This window comes from Porites lutea, chromosome 10, assembly GCF_958299795.1.
Source record: "Porites lutea chromosome 10, jaPorLute2.1, whole genome shotgun sequence".
NCBI classification, from domain to species: domain Eukaryota; kingdom Metazoa; phylum Cnidaria; class Anthozoa; order Scleractinia; family Poritidae; genus Porites; species Porites lutea.
Window position 1 is genome coordinate 26,439,983 of NC_133210.1, and position 23,491 is coordinate 26,463,473.

The 23,491-nt window shown below is 39.6% G+C and overlaps 1 protein-coding gene across 1 annotated transcript in view; it reads right to left on the reverse strand.

Annotated features, from left to right (window-relative positions):
• LOC140951212 (uncharacterized) overlaps positions 1-22,844 on the reverse strand; it is a 23,787-nt gene extending 943 nt beyond the window's left edge. Inside the window, exons 1-16 of the mRNA XM_073400440.1 lie at positions 22,686-22,844; positions 18,724-18,883; positions 16,671-16,958; positions 15,978-16,256; positions 15,038-15,304; positions 13,268-13,558; positions 11,748-12,044; positions 10,579-10,941; positions 9,998-10,089; positions 9,033-9,249; positions 7,860-8,108; positions 6,602-6,638; positions 5,638-5,849; positions 4,672-4,800; positions 2,517-4,261; positions 1-1,077 (exon numbers count right to left, since the gene is read on the reverse strand). The exon at positions 1-1,077 is cut by the window's left edge and continues 943 nt beyond it. Of these exons, the coding sequence (XP_073256541.1) occupies positions 1,066-1,077; positions 2,517-4,261; positions 4,672-4,800; positions 5,638-5,849; positions 6,602-6,638; positions 7,860-8,108; positions 9,033-9,249; positions 9,998-10,089; positions 10,579-10,941; positions 11,748-12,044; positions 13,268-13,558; positions 15,038-15,304; positions 15,978-16,256; positions 16,671-16,958; positions 18,724-18,805 (4,560 nt within the window). The 5' untranslated portion in view covers positions 18,806-18,883; positions 22,686-22,844 and the 3' untranslated portion in view covers positions 1-1,065. The remainder of the gene's footprint in view (positions 1,078-2,516; positions 4,262-4,671; positions 4,801-5,637; positions 5,850-6,601; positions 6,639-7,859; positions 8,109-9,032; positions 9,250-9,997; positions 10,090-10,578; positions 10,942-11,747; positions 12,045-13,267; positions 13,559-15,037; positions 15,305-15,977; positions 16,257-16,670; positions 16,959-18,723; positions 18,884-22,685) is intronic.
• Between the last annotated feature and the right edge of the window lie 647 nt (positions 22,845-23,491).

The window sequence follows — 23,491 nt, forward strand, 5'->3', positions numbered from 1 at the left end:
GTGATCCTTGTTTAACAAGCGATATTGTTCAATACCATTAGAGAGGTTAAGCATCACGTTTACGTCAAACAGCAAACGTGAATTTGTACCACGTGACCAAGTTTCCTCTTGACTTGTCGTTTACTGCTCATTATTTCTACAACAACTAAATTAGTAGTTTTTACGCAATTTTTTATCCATAAGAATTGTTTTGAGCTGTTTTGAGAAATTCTCAACTTGAATCTGAAGTTTGCCGTTTGCCGTATACGTGAAGCTCAAACTCTCTCTTCAATTATTACAGTTAAGTTTCCGGGATTCCACCAATCCCTGAAAACGAACACAAACCGAACAATATACCTCTTTTCCCTACAGTGTCGATGTTTTTGGGGGAGCCAAAGTCGAGAGAACAAAGCTAACTTCCTAAGGAAACAGACATTAAAGCTACGTTTGGTTCACACGCTGCCGGACGACCGGTGGAAAATTCATGCGTTTGGGTTTCCCGTACGAAATTTAGACTAGCCGTTCAAAGTTTCGGGTGAACTGAGCGAAAATTTTTAAGTGCTTTGTTGGATCATCTCCGGTGTAATATAATTTACTACTCACGGCTACGTAAAAGAAAGAAAGCAAAACATCCTTAACAATGAACCTAACCCAGACGATAGTCCATAAAACAAAGAAAACGAATGAATTATATTACACCGGAGATGACCCGTATTATAACCAGAAAAACAAACCACCAAGCGACCAACAATTTCACAATGTATCCTTCCCGGGCAACAGCTATTTATAATTTTATCCAGTACGGGATACAGATGAAAAACTGCAACTGTATGATAAAGAAACTGTTTAGGGGTCCAAGTTTTTCACTTTCTTCCTTGTAATGAAACTGTAGAATATTTAAACCCTACCTAGTTATTTACCTTTAAACGACTATTGCTAAAGCTTTAGAATAACGCGCTAAACAGCAGGGCTAAGAAGAAAGCCTAGAATTTTTTTTTATCAGCTAGGGTGTAGTAATTACAATAATTTTTCTGTATGTTGACTTCTTGTCATCTATACGTACGTACCACCATTTTACCATGAGTCCTACGTAGCATTCTGTAAACAAAGAAAACAAAAAAAGGTTAAATCAATAAAGAATAACGAAACATTGATAATTATAGTCACTGATACTAATAACGTGGTAATTACTTCATTAACCGATATTAAGATATTTACCGTTTCACACTCAGAGTGCAAAGGCGCTTGACTATTCAAATGAAACCTCTTCATCAGTACTTTCACATGCCTGGTGCTATTTATTTAGTATGTAGTGCTAACTTTTGAGTCTTTGAACGAAATCCTACGGTGTGACCATTTAAATGAAAGCTCTTCAGCAGTACTTTCACATGGGACAACTTATTTTTCAGCACTGCAAATATTGACTTCAGCCACCTTTGGTATAGCCTGTTCACAGTCCCAAATTTTTTTTGTAAGATCGTCAGGATCGGTATGTACCCATAGGGGCGACCATCTTGGCTTCTAATGTACCGAGTCTAGCCTGGCCATAAAACTCGGGGCCCGCCCACTCAGCTCAGTACATTTGAAACAAAGATGGCGCGCCCGGAACGATGAGCACTCGGTCTCGACGATCTCACGAAAAAATAGGGGACTGTGAACAGTCTACTTTTGGTATTAAAAGCCCATCACGTGTACAGAGCACACAAGAGCCGCATCATCCCAAGACCTATGGGTCGGGGCGGTACAACTAGGGTACTTATCATTTACTTAGGAAAACCGGAAATTCCGGTTGGAAAATCAAATGGTTCGCGCCATTCCGTGTGAGAAGCTTCAGAAAATATGGGCCGTGATTTGAGGCGATGCAATTTTTCAACTCAGTTTAGTCTGTTCAGGTGATTGGATAACCTTTGTAGCGGATCGTTCTCCCACCAAGTCAAATTCTATAGTCTCATCCTTACCAGTAGCACCCAACGTCAATTTTCGGAATGAAATCTGTTCGGAAGACGATTTGAGATCTAGAATTTTCGGAACATTTGTTGTAAAATTTCTTGCATGCCTGCCTCTCCTGGGATTTTTGAACATCTTAAAAATGGTATAATTGCCCATTTTTAACGGATTTTTACGCTAAGAAGGTCACCTAGAATTTTCGGGAGCCTTTTTTTTTGGCTAAAATTTTCGAAAAGGTAAGTTTGGGTCCCTATAACTTTTGGATCACCAGACTTTAAGCTAGGAAATCCGAACAGATGAAAAATTTTTAGGGGATAAAAATATGCCTATATCTACAGTTTAAATACTAAAATACGTTTAACAATGCTATGTTTAAGTGGTTTTGAACTATATTCTCGTTGGGTGCCCCTGGCTTATGCACAAGATTTCCACCAGGGTGGTTTGTGCAAATGGTAAGCACCCCTGAATTTCCCTTACCGGGGACTCCAAACATGGAATGGAATCTAAACCCGGGTTAAGACAAAATGCTGGGTTAGGGGAGGGGTAGGCGGGCAGTTTCCCTTAACAATGATAACAATACTGCTGCTCACCTCATCTGCCTCGGAGTCGCCTCGCGCTGACGCAGCATAAGAACTGCTCTTTACTGTACTTGCTGTACTGGTGCTGGCGCTTGATTTGCTCGAGCTCATGCTTGCGCTGTTATAGCCCACCACTTTTTCAGTTTCCTGGCTCTGTGGGATCTTCTTTACTATAGCGTACTTCTTTTTAATTGGCTCTCGTGGCTCCGCTCCGCTTATCGTCGTTGTCTTTTTTAACGGCTGGACAAGAATCCCAGGGTTTATTTGCCCCGGGGGTCCCCCTGGTCGGGCCGCCCTGTGAAGCGGTCTTCTTGGCTGTGAAGGGACAATAGGTACGGGAGCGCGCATACCAGGTGCATGTCTTACAAGCTCTCCCGGGGCCCCTCTGGGAGTCCGCATGGGATTTGGACCTGTATCATTGGGTCCTTTTTCGTTATCGCGTCTCAACCTCGGACGTACACGATTAGGCGGAGTGTACTCAAGGTCACCTTCGCTCCCTGTCTCCCATCTCTTTCTGAGAGGACGCGGTCCATACATGGCCGCCGTTCCTACGGTAGCCTCATTATCGTTGGAAAAAGAATTGCTTCGTTTCCAACCGGGGGCTGCGGCATACGGGGGAGGTATCCCGAGGGAGTCCATTAGTCCGTACGCATCCGTATTAAATCCGCCGCATTCGGCGGCAACACGCACGGCGTGTGCAAAGTCCGCATCTGTGAAGAATGAACCGTCGCTGCTGATTCCGCTAATTCGGCTCGGGCTGGATGCCGACGAATCATCTTCGGATCCACTCGTGTTCGTTACGGACTCAGCCCATTGCATAATAATGTCGCTCGTGATGCCCTCGAGATCTATCGGAATTGGCTTGGGCTTCGACCGAGATTTTTTCGATTTTTCCGACTTGCTCGCCATAGATTCCAGTTCTCCGTCGTTGGTCGCACCATCTCTCTTTTTACGACGCCGACTTGGAGAGTTGGTGCTCATGGGTTCTGTGAATCCACTTTTGCCGGTTAATCCACTTTGACCTGTCATTCCGCTCATTCCAGTCATTCCGGACATTCCTGTCATACCGCTCATACCAGTCATTCCACTCATGCCACTCATTCCAGTTCTTCCAGTCATTCCCGTCATAGCACTTCGTTCACTGAAAGGCGGAGAGGGGGGAGGGGAACCCAAGCTGCTGGGCGGTGGCTCCACCGGCGGGGGAGGTAGAAGATCTGCCCAGTTGAAAATAGCCAGCCGAGGAGGTGGTTTTAGAGCCTTTCTCTTCCTTGAAAGTGACCCACAACTTGTTGATGTTTTACAACTTCGTTCACTTCCTGGGCTGGAGGGCCTTTCCAAAGCGGCCGTCTCAGGTGAATCGGTTTTGCCCGTCTCCTTGGCAACATCCTCTAACTCTTTCTCTTCTTCACCATTATCCTTATCGTCGTCCGTGCTCTTGGCACCACCAACCGGGTATTTCTTCATCTCCATCTCGGTCTCTTTCAGCACAGCCTCGTACGTTGGTGGAGGCTCCGAGTGGAATGTACTCGTATTGTGCAAGTTTCCGGCCATCTCGAACGACTGGATCTTTAGCTTGGGTTTAGTTTTCTCCGTATCACTAGTATCACTCGGTGTCTGATTAGGGTCCCTTCTCCTGGACTTGGTTCTGTTGGGGCCGCCATCGAGTGTGTAGTCGTAGTAACGAAGTCTCTCTCTAGGAATACTCATTGGAAGAGTGCTATCAGACGCGCCTCTAGATCCATTTGGTGTCCCACACGCTATAAAAGAAACAAAATGAGTTAACAAATGCGTGTGAACGTAACAAGCCTGCGATAGACTACGAGTAGTACTTCATTTCCTCAGAGATAGTTGCGTAAGAGAAATACCCAAGCGCGTGAAAATTGCTACCCCGAGGAAGGTGACACGCGGCGCAGCGATTCTCATGCGCGCTTGGACCCCAACACAGCCGTATTTTTGTGTCATCACGCAACACTATCGCACCGCCCAATGCTGAAATTTCAAGTTCTAGCTTTTCGTCGGAGCGGATTCCTTGTAACAAGCGGTTGGCACTGGAGAAACTTGAGTGGACAGTTCCTTTTCTATTACAAAACACAACGATACGCTCTGTACTCCTACCTACACAAACGGTTTGGATACTAGCTTAAAGTATTACGTTCATTTTACTTACAGCTTGGAGGGGAATCTGGAAACTTGTTGCTCTTGTTCACGTGCTCGTTGTAGCGATTCAGTGAGTTTGGTAAGTTGTTAGGCTTACTTTGCTCCATATAATTGTTTGCTTCTATACGGTTATTGCTTCCTGGTCAGACAAAGAGAATCACAGCATTAGAGCGGTTTTCAAACCAAAGCAAAAGTCCTCACACTAAAAACACCTAACTTGGAACAGCAAAAACGACGAAACGACGAGAAGAATACAAAAGGTTGAAAAGACACGGAACAATGCCCACACCACAACACAAAAGCCAACCAACAATGGTTTCCGTAACAACAAGAAAAACCACAGAGACGAGACCTATAAACCTTGAGACCTATGAACAACAAGACCTAATGGATTTATGGATACAATGTGTCATCAATCTGCTGACCGAGAGAAAAAAATGCAAATCCCCGGGAATTGCTGTCGGCTGCATCCTGTTTTTCCAGTACGAATCGGTGAAAGGGTCAAACCATTTCTCAGTGTTTGATATCCTGACAAAACACTCTTTCTTGTGTTGAGTATTATTAGCGGAGCTCTCGCGCGCGCGCCAAGCGCGCAGTGAAGCACCATGGGTAAGAAAATTTGGTTATCCAGAAATTTGGGTTCTGGCAAAATCGTCCATCCGTACTTCCTTCCCCCCTGTCCATGTTAGCGGATGTGAAATGTCTTACTAACTTGAAAGTCCAAGGCATATACAAATTATGTTTAACTTGACATTGGACATCCATGTAATAATCAATTGACAGCTGTCAAAATAGGGTATATGATTATATCGTGGGCTCAGGTGCAAAACTCATTGAGGTAACGTGTTTTTTTAAGGTTCTCCGCTGACCAGTTATGGTATTCAAGTGATCGCAGGCACAGAAAAAAAATCCTTTAAAGTTCCCACGTGAGCTCCGCTTTTGGCCTTGGCTAAATCTATATATTAGCATTACGTACCTGATAAATGATTCATAGTAACTTTATTGGAGAAATCAAGGCTGCCGTTTGAGCAGGAGACACTCCTGCCACCTCCACCGCCGCTGCCACAGCAGTTTGCCACAGGTCTCGTGCAGTCAGAAACGGAGCTGTTACTGGAATGGTTGTTACTCAGCTGCTGGGGAATGTCTGAATTACGCTCTTCCATCCAAAGAAATTTGGACGTGCGTGTTCTGTAAATATCCACAAACAATAAGAATTGAAAACTGGTAATAGCCAAAGGTTAGGAATAGAGAGCAAGATCACGTCCTTGCTCCGACGCTGTGCTTTGTGCAATTTCTCGGGGCATAATTTCATGGACAGAAGGTCCAAACGCGCGTTATCGCGTTATCAGATAAAAAGTAATAGACGGTCCAAAAAGCGCGTGCAAACTTATGCTGTGTACATGCGTGCTGCGAATGCGTAATAGCAACCTGAGGGTTAAGGGAAAATACGGTATTTCAATTTGATAGTTTTGCTTATTTTCACAAAAAGTACACTGGGTGACAGAGACTTTTCAAGCGCGGTTTCCGGTTTCGGTCAAGCCGCTCGCGACTTCGTCCTTAGGCCGAAGATCTGTCGGCCTGCGGCTGACACCTAAGCATCAACCCGCAAGCGAGAAAAAAAACTCTGGTACCCAGGATACAGAAAAAGATGAACGATTGACAACGTCTTTCATGTCAAATCACGATCACATAACACTTTCACAAAAATTGCGAAAACGTTGAAAAAAACCAGGCTGGTGGTTTTGTAGATAATCTAAACGCAGTCTGTTTTAGTATGGCAGTTTATTTATTACTACACAATTCAGACAGTTTAATGCCAAACTGTTTGGCGCTACTGATACTGAGCTCTTGGTAGCTTCTTTATAGACTGATAAAGAAAAACTTTGAATCCAGAAAAACAGTGGCAGCTACGAATAACACAAAACTAAAACAGCACTTACGTAGGACTTCGAGGTACGTTTTCTACTGGCACAAAGACTGGAAAGAAAAGGCAAAAATTCTTTAGATCTTGCGGAAATCTGTGCGTTTTGCTGACCAACAGAAACGTCTCTATAATTCATTCCATCACAAGGAGAGAACAAAAACAACAACAACAAAAAGATTGTGCACACTCAGGGAGCTCCCGACATAACGTCACTGTTGTTTTTACCTTTGATTCTTCCCACTTTCTCACATTCAGTTACCTCCACTAACTATGGTTAGCCCTTTAATTCTCAAAAGACGTCAGAGTCAAATTCAACAAAAATCCCAAATTTCAGACAGGTTTTCGATGTGACAAACCCTCGATATAACGAACAAATTTCCTCAGTCCCTTGACACTTCGATAAATCGAGGGTCCACTGTAAATAAATAGTACCATGTGAAAGTACTGCTGAAGAGGTTTCACTTCAGTGGTACCACCATAGGTTTTCGCCCACAGTCTCAAAAGTTAGAACCACCTTATGACACTTTCATCTTTCATTCCCAGAGGGAAGGAGTTTTGACTAAAAAAGACTAAAACGTTTTTAAATAATACTACTGATGATGATGATGATGATGATGATGATGATGATGATGATGATGACGACAGTGATGTTGAGGATGAGGATGGAGATGATAATAACAATGAACTGGATGGCTCTTCGCTTGAACTATCACACTAACTTACTACTTTGGTGATCCGTTCTGGCTTCAGAAGTCCAACAAAAGCTGCAGTTTTGAGGCCAGAATGATATTCAGACACCAAACACTTCAACCAGCCCGACTGAATGCTTACTTCAACTTTATTTCAACTTCTCAAAGTCAGTGAGCGCATGTAACGTTCGTCTTTGTTTTGATTTTTATTTAAACGTTACATTGTGCGTGCTTTTTTCAGTTGCTTTAAAACAATGAGGAAGAGGGGGCACCCTCGAAACGGCTGTTTTTTTGTGCTCTTTTTTCACACGTTTTAATAAACTTTGTAAAAATCATAATACTAAAAATAAAAAATTACCAACTACACAAAAAATAATTGGCAATTGGGTATTTGAGAATACCAAACAATGCAAAGATTTGCCTAATGACCACCAAACAATAGCTTCCTATTGCCCAATGGCCGATGCCCATAGCAACCTTTAGTGAACCAGCTATATACAATATAATAGGTAAATATAACTATTGTAAAAATAAATAAATGCTGTTACAAAATATGAATTACTGGTATAATATAGGTTTGATTACCTTTTGCGGGAGACTTTGCCTTCTTTTTGCTGCGTCTTTGCCTGTACAACAGCACCACAATGATCAGAAGTATGATCCAAGCTACTGCACCCATGGTAGCAATGAACCATGGCTGGCGCATGAACAGTTTCATCTTATACCATGTGCCTCCTGTCTCTGCTCGACCCTCCACTACACTGACCTCTCCACTGGGAGGGACCATGTCTGCTGCTGGAGTGAGGCCTTTTCCACCACCCAGGATAGTACCAGCTGTGTGGCAACAGATTTATTCAGAAAGGTTAATATTTAAAAATCTCTTATAAACTTAATGAAAGCTTTCAATTTTTATTGAGCCTCACTTCTCTTTACTGAGCCCTTCACCCCCTACCCTTGCCTAAAATTACTTTCAACCAGATAGCACAATCAGGGTTGCCAATCACTAGAACAAAGAATTCATTTGGGTTTTTGGCAAGCCATAGAGACATGTCAAAAACATCCTGTGCTTCCCATTCCAACTGCCTTCTTGGTCGTCCTCTTTCTCTTTTCCCATCCATCTTTCCCGCCAAGAAGATCTTTCCCAAGCCCTTACTTCCTTTCAAACGGGCAAAATAAATCAGCTTTTGTTTCCTTATAAATATCTCTAACCAAGCTCAAATATCTTCTACAGGTACTAATAATGAATTATTGAATTTCAAGGCAAAAAAAATTTTGAATGAAATTTGGCTAAACCATATGGGTCAAAGTTCAGTGACTTTGACCCTGTGGCCGGCATCAACTTATCCCTAATAATACCAACATACAATCAAGAAGGCAGAATATGAGAATTAATAAAATGATCATTCAAAGGAAAATGCTTTGATCTTTTATCAAATTATCTCAAATAATTCTTTAAGGAAATGCATGTGATCAGACTGGAGAATTTTTTTACGGATACTGGAGCTTGAAGGGTTAATTCTTTAAGCCCCAATATCCACAAACAAATTCTCCAAACTGATCTCTATACATTTCCTTACAGAATTAGTTGGGAGAAATTGATAAAAGATCAGAGATTTTTCTCTTTGTGATCATTTGATTGATTCTCATAGATGTTGCACTCGACAATGTATGGATATTGTTAGGAGAAAATTGATGTTGGTCACTATAGGAAGTTAAAGGGTTAAAGCAACCCGAGGTTGCACTCTATCCGTTACTCACGTTGTGCATGCGTTGTAGCAAATACTGGAACACTGATGGGTATAGAATCAATGTCACTTGTCACTTGGACTCGGATTTTATAAGTAGTATTGGCTTCAAGTTCTCTTAGCAGATACGATGAGGTTGAAAATAAAAAGGTTTGAGTGTAGTTCAGTTTATGAGAGGCTCTCTTTTTCCAGAAAACAACCACACTTGATATGATGACTGGTCTGGAGAGCTGCCAAAGTAAAACATTCAACGTTAAAATTCTTCTCTCTTTCTTCTTAAGCTACGTTTACACAGTACCAGTCAAATTTTCGACCAGTTGAAAAATAGGACTGGACACTTTGTTCACATGGAACCGTTCCAAATTTTTGCACTGTTCACATGGAACTGTCGAACCGTAATATTTCCAAGCAAAGTGAGTAATAACATTACTTGTAAACCCATGTTGGCAATATCTGCTTGCAATTTTCCTCTCTTTTTCCAGGTGAGTAACCTATTAAGTGTCCATGCAACCACGCATTTGCTGTACAAAAATTTAGACGGTCACAATGTTAACCTCTTGCCGTTCAAATTTTCCACCATACTGGTCAAAAATTTGACCTCGATTTTAATGATCAAATTTTTGTTCCACCAGTACCGTGCGAAACTGGGGCGCAGCATCACTGAGTGACCAGCACACCAGACTTGCAATCCACAGAATTCTTGTGTTAGAAGTATTTTAGAAAATCAAAATCATTCAGGATCAATCAAGAGTTTCATTTTGGGCACTGAAGCAACATGAAGAAGGATAACAACCCTACTTTGACCAATCAGAAAAATCTAAAGAAAGTGCTGTTGTGTTGATGGAATACAAAAATGTTTACTTTTCACCGTGACGAAGTTTAACAATCTATTAATAAAAAAAATGTGTGGAATTGAAGAAAATTCACACCACGAGTGTATTTTTAGTCAATAATTGACTAAATCATTTTAGTACTTACAGTCCACGAAATATTAATCCGGTCTGATCCAGTGGGAACTGGATAAACATCAATCTTCACATTATCACCAGGATAAAATGATGGTGTGGGATCTAAAAACAAAACAGATATTTTCTCAGTTACGAATGCTCCAAATATTTACTAAAACAACAAAACCAAGGTTTCTTTAGTCAACACAGAAGTACAAGCTGGGTGTCAAAGGTGATTTTAAGAGTATTTTGAATTGCCACAAGTCATGAAGTTTGAGACAGTTTTTTACTTTTAAAAAAGCACTTTATTTGAGAGTCAATGTATTTATTACAGGAGTTCTAACTGGGGACAGTATTTTTGGGTCTCCAGCTGGAGATGGGACCGCCATTTTATGTGGTCATCCGAGCCACGTGAAGATCTATCTGCTTGCACTGCAAAGGATGTATCCTTGCTTCTCAGTTCTTTTAAGCCCCTGAGTATTAGCCAAACCCTGGTAATTGAATCATGACCTCCTGCTCTGCTCACAAGTGCTCTACCGACAGAGCTATTGCTTCCAAAGTTAACCAGCCTATTCTTCTCAGCATCAAAAGTGAAAGCAAGACCTAACTTACCAATTGCAACCACAATCTTCTTGTGTGTATTCTTGACCACTTTTTGGGAGCTTTGAGTCAAAACAACTCCATTTTGATCAACTGCTTTAACACTGAAAACATAACTTGTGTCCGGTTCCAGGCGGCGTACTGTGTACTTATTAGCCTTGAGTGAATCCACAGCCACCCTCCACTGCTCATTGCTGTCCCTCTTTTGATATTCCACAATGTAAATGACAGTTGATGCATCAGTGAGTGGGACAGAACTCCACACAAGGGACACTGTGTTGTGTGTAGCAGCAGTTGCCACCAGATCCAGAGGAGCAATTGTCGGTTCAGTAGTGGGTGTTGTAGTAGGAGGAGGTGTGGTAGTAATAATGACCTCTGTAAAAAAAAATCATGTGTAAATTTATTGTTGAGTCTGTAAAAAAAAGGGTTAAAATAATTATTTGTTGTGGGGAAGTACATGAATAATATGCTGTTTGCAGGGCTTGAAAAAATTCCCATCCAGTAGCCTGGGACAACTAGATTTTCTTGCTGGGCAAGTACTTTTAAGCTCACTTGCCCAATGGGCAAGGAAGGGTCCTAGCAAATCATCCTCTGACAAAATCATTTACTAAGACAGCAAGAAGTGGCCCTGGACAAGCAAAATGGGAGAAATGCTTGCCCCAAGAACAAGCCGGGATTCAAGTTTTTTCAAGCCCTGGTAAATTGCTGGTTAGATCCTGGAGTTTTAAATGCTTATTGCTGGTGTTCATCAGGTGGAAAGGTTGGTTCCTTATAAAGCAGAATGCTTCACTATGAATACTTTGAAATCAACAGCCACAACTGAGACATTTTGACCCTCACTGTTTTGGCGAGTTTTTCCCTTAGCAGTCTGATACGGTACAGCTCTCCAGTTGTTGCATCTTTTGATCATGGGCATCCATGCATCTCATGCTAATGAACGCATTGCTGCTTACACAGTTTAGGGCAAACCTTCAAGCTGGGCACCGCAGGTTTCTATATGCCTTGGAGGAAGATTTAGCCCCCTATACCCACTCAAAGTAGTCAAAGCAATAATATTGTTTAATTCTTGCAAATTTGATAACAGGAGAGCTGAATCACGCCATTGTAACTGGCTGTAGCTTCTAATGTACGTAAGTATTTCTTTTCTACAATCATTTCAGGGTCACAATTTAAAAGCTTACTCTGAACAAGAAGTTCTGCTTCTTTTGAGTGTGTTCCAAACTTGCTGCTAGCAACACATTTGAATCTTCCTTGGTCATTAAGGCTGATGTTTAAGATACTCAGACGAAATGTTTGTCCCGACTGTGTCATCACAGTAGCTGAACTATTCTGGAGAGGGGCAACATCATTGTGTCTAAACCAAGCAACAGATGGTTTTGGGATGCCGTTCACTTTGCAAGAGAATTGCACATTGGTTCCCTCAAAGACTGACTGGGTTGATGGACCAGAAACAACTGATGGGGGAACATCTGTTGATCCTAAGGAGAAATAACACATGGTTTGATCCACCTGCCACTAGAAATTCCTCCCCTCCCCCCCCCCAAAAAAAAAAAATGCTCAGACTTAAACCCTACTCAAGCTTTTTTCTCTAACTATTTGGCCAAAAGGAGGCAGAACTACCCAAAAACGTTGTTTAAACGGCAAGCAATATGCAGACTCTTGTTCCTGGTGCAAGATAGGTTTTGGACGAAACAGTGACATTGAAAGTTTGACTTTCACCTTCTGCTTTTGTAACATGTATCATTGATGTGCACGTGGTTGTAGAGACATAATAGGGCCATTTATACGAGGAAAAATAAGACGCGTGTTACATAAGACGCGTCTTAAATAAGACACGAACTGTACCATTTATACGAGCATGTCTTATCTAATAAGACGCGTCTTAGCTAAGCCGCGTCTTATTTTAGACGAAATGTGCTGTTTATATGGAAAGTTCGCGTCTTATTTAAGACGCGTCTTATGTAAGACGCGTCCTATTTTTCCTCATATAAATGGCCCTATTATGGAGCACATACGGATTCAAAATGATGGCCATAAGATAACATACTGTAAACATAGATACTTGCACATAATATTATGAATAACCTGTTAGTACTATCATGTTTGAAGTAAGCAAGCCACTGGGTAAAAGGTAGAACACAAACAAACACACAAAAAACTACTCTAAATTGGCTGATTAACCAGGAGAGAGCCATGGACCCTGTTTAGCACGCAAGGTTAAAACAAATAATATTCAATGTAGTGCTTTCCTTTTCATCCATGTCAATTACTTTCTGTTTTCAATACTAAGAGTTGACCTGCACAACGGCAGGTGCAACAAACTACAAGGTTGTGCTCTAGCAGTACCTGGTGGCCCCAGCAACTAACATATTGTACTCTTGGGCACCTAAGAAATCTTCAGTGGATTCATTTGCGGTGTACGTGTATAACTGTCACATTTGACCTCTGAAATTTTTTAGGGTTTTTGAGCTTACATGTAATTCAAAAAATCTCTACTGGCAAGTGTAATGGCTATATGTGTATGCTACAAATGAACATACCTTATTGTTTTTTTTTTTCCCCACAGAAATCATATGCTGACCTGGATTGTGTCACAAGTTCAGAGCACTGGGCTCCCGTTCAATTTTTCTTAGAGCACAGCCTTGAATGATCCCAACTAGTTTTAACAAAGAGGCACAAAGCAATAACATATCAAACCTACCAATGACAGTCAGTTGTGCTTTTGCTTCAGTGATTCCATTCGGACTTACAGCGAAACAAACGTAGACGCCCTCATCATCTTTCCTTATGTCGATAATTTCAAGTTCACCGGATTTTGATACAAAGAAGTGACCTTGATAATTTTCATTTGGAAACATTGGCCTTGAATCTGGTCTTTTCATTTGCCAGAAGACTGTTGGCTGGGGGTCACCTTGAGCGACACAACTAAACTTGGTAGAGTTGCCTTCAAAGACAATCACATCTTTGGGACCTTCTGTTATCTTTGCTTTGGCTGAAAGAAAGAAGTGATGGTAAATGAATTCACTTATCAAAATCTTCGTATTCCACCCCTTACCTGTCCCTTTTACCATACAAGAAATGAGGAGGTCACACAAAACACACCAACGTAGATGTACTACACAGTACAGTGCTCGACTTTCAGAAAAAAAATTTGGGGCCAGCTGACCCCAAGTTTTCATTTTTGGTTGCCAGAACAAGTATTCTGGTCGCAAAAATTATATTTCAGAATTAATACAATACAATAAACTTAAAATCTTTCACTTGGCCTTAACAGAAAAAGAGTGCTTAAGACTTCCTATTGAACTTTCTTTCGAACGGTTTGCGCTTGAGGCTCGATTACCAGCCAGTGTTTGGGGAAATGAGCCCACACTCAAGCGTAAATCTCCTTAAACAGGTATTCAAGCTTAAGGTTAAGGAAATCATAAGAATAATCCGTTAGAGTGTTGAAATCGTTAAAGCGTTTAGACAAATTGTTAGAGGGTTTAAACAAACCATTATAGTGTTTGGGCAAAACGTTAGAGCGTTAGAAAAACTGTTAGCCATCCGTTAGTTTTGTGAAGGACAATGGATTATCATTAGTGTAAGTTTTCCCAAAGAAGAAAGTCACCTTTCTTGGGGGCCAGGTTGATGACCAGGCATGAAAATTTGGTCGCCACTGAGTAAAACCTGGTCGCATTGGCGACCCCAAAGGTCGCAACGTCGAGCGCTGTAGTAATATACTAAAATCCTGAATTGCACTGTAACAAACCCATTAGACAGCTTTCCTCTGCCAAAGGAGGACTAAGCAAACAATGGAGGGATGGGAAAAAGAAAGTTTGAAGTGATTTCATGAAGCAGAATAATAAATCTTTAATCCAATGTTTGGGTAGATAAGAGATACAGACATTTCACTTGCTGCTCAGCTTTTCTCTAGTGCCTATGGGGGATAGAAAAATAATATGCAAATTGTCTACGCATGCTATACTCCACTAAGGTCACCGTGGTAGGTGGGAATAATAGCTGGAGCTGCATATTTCCAGGATGGTGATTTATAGAGAGTGCAGAGAAATTCTAATTCCTTATCCAGGGCCTGATCTTAAATACAATCATTATTACTGTTTCAAAGTGTGGTTGAGGAGTTCAACTTGGGACTACCAGGAACAATCCAGCAAGTGGTTACCCTGAGAAAACAGCTGACATTGGGTGATGCCACCAACAGTTTCCCTGCCAAATGACATTGGTTGAATCAAATTTCCTACACGGCACGACCAATCAGAAGCACTACCCAGATCTAAGTAGTGACACGTCATCAGTATGGAATTTCTGCCCTCGTTTCCACACGTCGTTTGGCGGGGAAACCAGTGGTAGCATTGCCAAATGTTGGCTGTTTTCTCAGGCTATCAAGTTTTCAGAGTAGGTTTCAAATTGGCGCCTCAGGATCCCAAGGCCAGCACTCTGAACGCTTCGCCATGCTGCCTTGAATGATACTTACCCTGAACGTCCAGGGTAGCTTCAGCAGTCAGTACTCTTGGTCCAATAGTTGCTTTACAAACATAAGTTCCCTCATCTTTAAAATCAACATCTGTTATTTTTAGCTGGCCCTTATCAATAACATGCCGCCCGCTGGGTAGCAATCCATCCTTTTTTTGCCATGTCACGTCATCTTGTGAGCCACCTTCACAGTTACACTGAAATGTTGTGGTATTCCCCTTGTAGGCAACTTGCTGAGATGGTATGACAGTTAGGGGATTTACAAACTCTGAAAGTAAAAAAAAAATGAGAGAGAGATTAAGACACAATCCACCAGGAAATTGAGTAATTTTAATTTTTAGTGGACAAAAACCTCGTACCAGAATAATTTATAAGGAATATTGCATTCTTTTTTTACCTGAATTTTTTTCAAGGGCTAAAGATGTAGTAAGTCATCTGTAGTAACACCAAAGAAAATTTCTTATGGGAGTCCGAGAAAATAAATTTCGAATTTCACAAGAATTGTGAAAACACAGGTAAAATTCTGAATTATGTTTCATATATAAGATGTCATTTTGTGAGTATTGACAGTTATTTTGTTGGGCTTTCATAAGAAATTTTCTTTGGTGTTATTACAGATGACTAATTACATCTTTAGCCCTTGAAAAAAGTAAAAAAAAGCATGTGATATGCTTTAAATTATTCTGGTACAAGATTTTTGTCCGCTGAAAATTAAAATTACTCAATTTCGTGACAGATTCTGTCTTAAGAGACTTTGGAGTGACATAAATGTGCTTTCCACAACTACTAATCAGACAACAAAATTTAAACCTTTCTTTTCAATTTTTCAGTCTATGCTTTGGGAATTCAAGTATTCAAAACAGGATCCCACCTAAACGGCGTGGGAAGAAGATCTTTTTTTGCATATCTAAGACAGTGTTATGTCATTCAAGGAAGAGTACCTTTAACAGTAAGAATGGCTTGCTGGCTGTTTCGTGTCCCAAGTTGATGAACTGCTCTGCACACGTAAGATCCTTGGTCGGCTTTAGTAACTGAAGAGATTGTCAGGTTTCCTTTTGGTGAAATGACTGTTCTACTACTATTTGAAATCACCTGCCAATCATGTAGCCAGGATACTGTAGGCAGGGGACGCCCTTTTGGAGGAGAACAGGTAAGGACCACGGTGTCACCAGTAAAGACGCTTTGGTTTTTAGGTTCAGATCGGAAGGTGGACTTGAAAGCTGGTTGATAGAATACATGCTGTTAAAATCAGGCTAAATTCACAAGGCACCAGACAAATTTTTGACCAGCTGAAAATTTGTGCATTTAGGTGCTACTTTCAAATGGAACCACCTTAATTGCACTAAAATTTATATGTCTGGCCATTCAAAGTTCCCAAAAACAAAGTGAAAATATTGAACAGTTCCATGCGCACAATGTGGCTGGTCAAACTTTGCAGCCAGTCAAAAATTTGAAACAATGAACACTTTTCTTGTTTTAATCCCTGTGTTCAACCAACCACAACTGGAAGTTTCTGAGCTTTTGGAACCCAAATGAAGACAACCATTATGATTTCTACATTGTACTCTTTACTCTCTAACTGGAAAATGTAAAAAGCAATATTGTAAAAAATATATATATATAAAATAACTCACTTCCGACTATTAAAGATGCATTTCTGCTTCTGGTAGTGCCATAAGAATTGGATGCCACACACTGGTAAATGCCTGCATGAGTCCGTTTACGATTTCTTGTCACTCGAAAAAAGTGTAAGCTTCCATCATCCATGGTTACTCTCTTTGTGTCATCTTCAACTTTTACACCATTATGAAGCCAATGGATCGTGGATTTGGAAGGTTCTAAGACACCACATTCAAGGTCAGCTGGTGAGTTTTTCTCAGCTACAACATCAGAGGGCTGTTTAATAATAACTGGTGGGCGTCCTGTGATAAAGAGATGAGAATTATATACATGGGTACAGCATGCAGAGAAAGTAGGATCTAATAGCCCGGGGCTATTTAAGGGGTATTGAATTCTGTTCTTAAGATGCCTGATAGGCAAGCAGAGCTTTTTGGGGAATTCAAATTACAAAAGAACTGTAATCAATCTTGCTTGCTCATCAAAATTTTTTCCAGGCATTTTGAAATGCCTTTTCTGCTGGTAAGTGCTTTCTTTGCACCCTGGGCTATAGTATATTGGATCTGCATTACTTATTCAATCAATAAAAATATCACAACATGCTTGGCACATTTGTTAAATACAGTCAACTCTCGCCTTGCGGACAGCCCGTCATAACGGACACCCCAATAATACAGACAGCAGCTAAATCCCTGGCAAAAATAAAATACAGATGTTTGACTGAAAAACACTCCCGCTATTACCAACTCTTGCTAATGACGAAAACCAACTCAAGGTCCCTACAGTGTCCGCAATAAAGGGAGTTGATTGTATTACAGGTGTATGGAAAGTAGCTGCTTATATCGAAATTTGATATAAGCATCTACTAATAGGCTGCAAAGGTAAAAAGGTTAAGGTAAAGGCCCCTTGTTTTATGTCAGTAGCTTTTAATAGTCACCACCTAACTAATCAGCAAAGGCCAACAGCACAATCACTTTACTCCCCTTTTATTAATCAGTGGGTGCTATAATTTTATAAGGTGACTGATCAGGGGTGTCCCTAAGCGCCGGCTGATTTCACTGGCTGAAAAAGGGCTTGCCCACAGTTCAGACTGCTCTTGAAAACAAAAACAAGGGGTAGTTTCAGAGAAAAAGAAGCTCAACAATAAAAAAGCCTGTTAGCTTTACCTTAGCAACATCCCTGAGTCTGACTGGCTATCCAGCGTGCAAAGAAAGTCGTGTCCAATAGCCCAGGGCTAGTGTATTTTGCTATCGGGCAAGTGATTTTTGTTCTTAACTTGCCCGATGGGCAAGTGCTGTTGTTTTGGGAAAATTCAAATTATAGAAGGAGTGTAATCAATCCTGCTTATCAAAGAGGGTTTTGGGGCTAGCTGAAATGACTTGTGGGCTAGTACATGCTAGCTAGAGCTTGCCCAAATGGCAGGCTGTTTAACTGACTTCCTTTGCACCCTGCTATCTAATTAACAATCCCAGGGTCTCTTTATGTAAGCTCAATTTCCAGTGATATTTGAGGAAAGTGAGCCCCTAACCCCCTTCCCCCTCCAAACTTTTGGTTTCAATGTCTAAGCTTGCTAAGTCGTGAAATTCAAAATAGTAAAAGTATCAGTTTGTTTGGCAAAAAACTTAAAAAATTCCTTCTTTCTTGGTCAAATATACTCTTTGTGGAGCTACATACTTTTCTTTTTCTTTTCTTTACTTTTTAAAATAGTCCATTTTTTATTCAGTACCCTTAATTCACATGGTGTATCCTATATTGCCAGGAAGCCTATACCGTATAATCCCTCGGCTTCTATATAGGCTTCCTTGTCATTACTGCTTTGAACATTATTTTGCAAAATAATTTATTTAGAATAGTGTCTATCATCTTTAATATATTATAAATTTCTCGTATAAATTCTTATGTATTCTAATGTGGTTAATAGCAAAATGAACGAACGAATGAATGAATGAATGAATGGAAGAAATACTGGACCTAAGAAGTTAGCAGCAATCAACCCTACTCTTAAGATAGTAAATATTTTTAACAAGTGATTAACTAAAGAGAGTAGTCTACAAGTTTTGGAATGCTTACCTTGGCTGGCAACGTAACTTATCCATGAACAGCATAACATAAATGTGAGAAGAGAAGAACGTGCGATTTTCCTATGCCACATTCCTACGATATTTTTATTACGAGATCTCTTCTAGCAACAGAACATGGTTGATAAATGTAGCTGCATTCTTTGATAAAACTGTGAGAAAGAACAACAATAATGATTGTCATTCAGCAATTTATTCTTGACAGAATCATTCTTGTTAAGTAATCATCATTCTTGCCTCAGTGGTTTTTAACGCACACCATCAAACACACTGTTCTTAATATCATGCAATAGTCTTGCTGAAAATAAATAGGCACTTTGCCCAAGTGTATATATTTTAATATCACTGTGTACGTCATGATACTATTCATAGTCAAATGTTATTTTTATCATTTACTTGCATCTACTTTCAACACATTGGTTACAAAAATGCAATGAACAAAAAAACTATGAAAATTCTTTCGCTGAATCAGTGAAAAAATGAAACTCTAGAGAGTACACTGGAATTCACAGTATGAATATTGTGAAAAATAATATTTTAAATACATGTTATTTTGTACTGACAACAATGTATCTACACTTAACCATGTATGATTGCCACAAAAATCAGGTTTTGAAATTCCCTGATTTCTTTCCAACAAAATTAGAATATAATTTCCCTGACCAAATAAATACAAAAATGAAAGATCTAGTAGCAGGTAGCATCCGTCCTAAAAGCTTACCGTTTCATTTTTCTGTCACGTTCTTTTAAGAATATGCAGGTTTTACCTCTCTTGAGAGCGACAATTCCCCTTTTTCGTGAACAAAATTAAAGATCCCCAAGATCATAGTGACTGGAACTACTTCTTCCAGTGTTCAAGAGTATTATTAAATCAATGGTATATTATAATAATATTTCAACTTCCTGACTTTTCTTCAATATTTCAATTTTCCAATACTGAACATAAAATTCCCTGACATTTCCCTGTCCGTAATGAATTTTTTTTTCCTGACCACTTCCTGACCTGTGGCAACCATGGGATGAACCTGCCCATAATTCTTGCCATTGGAAGACAGATATGGCAAGTTAACTGACTGTATCACACATGTTGTCACAGGATGATCATTGAAAGGACATGCCATGTACAAAGTCAAATATGACAAATTTGATTCCAGTTTTACTTCGTTTTCATCCTATGGAAAGGAATCATCCAGTCATTTGCCTAATGCATAACAATTATTAAGCTACAACATACAACATCCTTGAGGGAGTTGTTTAACTTTGTAAAACACAAAAACCTTACTGGGACTAGACTACTATAAATATTAAAAAGAAAGGAAAAACAGAATGGATTCTAGTATTACGTTGTTATCAACCAGGACCCATTTCAAAGTCGACCTTCACATGAACTGAATTTAAAACTGATAAGGACTCATTTGCATTCTTTTCAGAACATGTGAAGGTCCACATTTTAAAAGGGTAAATAGTGGCCCTTTACTCTGTGGTAAAGGTAATTGACAAAGATGTTTTGTGCTGTGTTAGACCAAGCACTGACATAACACATCACATGGTTTCTTGGAACTGAAAGGAACTGTGTCACAAAATTTATCACCATTCAAACAGTGGGAACTGTAACCAAATTGAGTGAAACATAAAAATAACTGCTCAAATTAGAAGATTTATTTGCAGCTTACACATATAGCTGTCACATTTGCCTTAGAAGTTTTTACTGTTTTTAAGTTTGAAAACAATGAAAATTCCAGTGAGTAAAAATGATGTCTATACATTTACATGTACCCTTCACTGTTCCAAATGAATCCACCCTATAAAAACGTTGCACTTACATTATAGTGGAAAAAAAGATAGATCCATGTACGAGAATAAAAACCGCTAAACTTCACAGAAATTAATGGCAAATAAGGTAAACACCATCCAGATGTAGGAGTTTTCCACATGAGTGGTAAGGGGCCATAATTTTGACTGAAATCTTTATAGCTGCCTAAGGGCAGCTCTTTCCAGTTATCAAGATTTTTCATGATTTCTGCAACTTGAAAGATAAGGTGTTTTCATAATCAGTTATCATTTCATCATTCTACTTTCAGGATGATAGTGGGACCACAATAGAGATTTAGAAAGCTGGCTCTTTTATGTAGGTAACAGGAAATGGATTTTTTCACTCACAGAGAAAGGCCCCTGCCACAAGACCAAAGGAAAGACAACAGTGCCTTTCTGTGTTTTTTATTATGTTGTACATTCCGATGGTGCTGTCTTTTGAAGTCTGTGAATAAAATCTCGTGTGTGGTAATTCAAATGAAACAAAGAAGATTCCCTTGTCTATCCTTATGAATTTTACTGACATTGGTGGTCCCCTACAGAGACAGACATAATTTTAACAGCTTTGTAAACACTACAAATAGCCCACTGGCATCTAGTATAAACAAGACGAAACGTGGGGGAATGTAGCCTCGTTTGTAGAGATACTTTTAAGGGGTGTGTAATTATAAGTTTATCTGAATGTATCGGACTTGGCCACTGATTACTAGTGTTTTAAAGTCGCTACGTAATCATTTTTTTTAATTCGCCATTACAAAACACTCAAGTAAAACGACAGAAACCCAGCATGGCTTTGTAAACTTAAATTCTAATTAGCTACTATTTGCAGCGTAAAATCAAAGTTTCTTTTCTTTCCTTGACTGAAATACTACTGCTTTGCAAAATATCACCGTGTGTTTGAAATCAGCAAGCGTGCTGATTTTATCGCTGAAAGCTGCCAGGATCGAATGACCCAAAAACCCAAATCAAAACAAAAATGTGCTTTTCTTGGCGTTTCATTATTTATCTAAAAGCAACCTTGCTCTGTGAAGCCACTAATTGGGCGCAAAGAATAATAAGTTATCCAATATTCTGCCACAGGAATCATAACTCCAAGTAACACATGTTGTTCGACGCAACGAAGACAAAGGAGGGTCATAAGTTATAAAAAACAATATAGGTAAAAATAGGAGCTGAAGTAAATAAGAAGAAAAGCATCAGTAAACAGCACTTGTATATAAATTATCCTTGAAGGGGAGAGTAGAATTCAAGTTAACAGTAGGAAAACTGTGAAGAAAATGATATAGAACGAGCGAAGATTTGTAATCTCTGAGTGACTGTAATGATTGATAACCAAAGCAACATATTCAAGATGTTCTTGTAATTTCTGTATTGAAAAGATGCAAAATGATAAGATACAGGAGACAATGAGTTAGTGTTGGTTCATTTCGAGCAATGCAAAGTTCAATTTTAATCAAAGTGGCATAATTATTTTCTCACCGACAGTCATGCCATTATTTCATATAAAGAACTGTTAACATAATTTTCAGATAAGCTTACTTTGCCATTTGGAGATTTTTCTCCAACGAAACCTTCCAGAAGCTTAACTTGCCCTGAAAGTACTAGAGAACGGAGTTTTCTTTGATACACAAGTAGCTGAGCTTGTTCTCGTGCTCTGATTTAAGCTTAATGTGAAGTTTTGCTGTTAAATACGTTACCAGACAATATTGTACTAAATATGAACAACAGTTTTGACCACTAGCCGAACAAAATCTTCTTATAGTCAAAGCGTACTAAGTGCTTCTGTACCCAAAAATACATGCATAATCCTGTACTTATCGACCTTGCACGTTTGACAAGTTTTCACAGAAGCATACCACAAAATCAAATTAAAGGAAAACTTGGTAAAGAGCACTCTCACGTGAAGATTATACGGACAAACTAAAAATTATTTCACGGTTATATTGAAGAAACAAAAGCTCTCATGCTCACGTTCATATGACAGAGAGTATCAAGAAACTAGCGCGACCTTTTACCACAGATTGTATTAAGACAAATTACACAACAAATACGAGGAACTTGGCAAATACAGCACAAAACTAGACACACTTGAAAAGATGACTGAAATGTTCATAGAGATTAGAATATACACACAGAAATTACCGTTTAGGGAGCGATGCTTCTTACTTCGATGGCTCTTCTATGATAGGTTATCCTTTACATTTCAACTACAGACGACAAAAAATGTTTCAAACGCGGCAAACTCGTGAAAAACATATGAAGACTTCACACACACTGCCGACGCAAACCTTTGCTTGAAATTCAACACTCTCCTTTTCGGCGACCTTGTGACACATGTCAATCATTGGCGGCATGTTCACAAAGCACCATTATATTTTTTGTCTACTATTTTCGAAATTTCGCCGGTATCAAAGACAATAGATATCGGATCTTCAGATCGAACTGTTTGTATCCACAAAGGTTTAAACCTGACTTCTTTGAGAAGCCTTTATTAATTAAGATACCGCAAAATAAAATTTCGAAACCTTCAGTAACAGCGCACAGCTAGAAATTGGCAACCGAACGTAACTTCCGGCGGAAATGGAATTTTCCAAATGACCATACATTTGTGAGAAATTTGATCAAATTATAAATACGATTTTAAAAGGCTTTCCTATTGACCCAGTGAAGTATCTGTTTGCTTTAATCTCGACCCTAAAACACTCTGCTTTTGACAAATTACAAATTTATCTAATTTTCCTGATGTAAGAACCTCGAACCGCGTATTTTCAAATCACAATGTTTTCATTTACACAGGTAGGTGACTTCCGTCAGGGTGTGGTGTAAAAATTCTACAACTTGATAGATGAGTTTTCGATTCCTGCCATCGCCAAAAATCTTGGCTTAGTTTCTTCAGAAATAGTTTTTCGAATACTGCAAATTTTTCTGAGCTTTTTGGGCCCGACAAG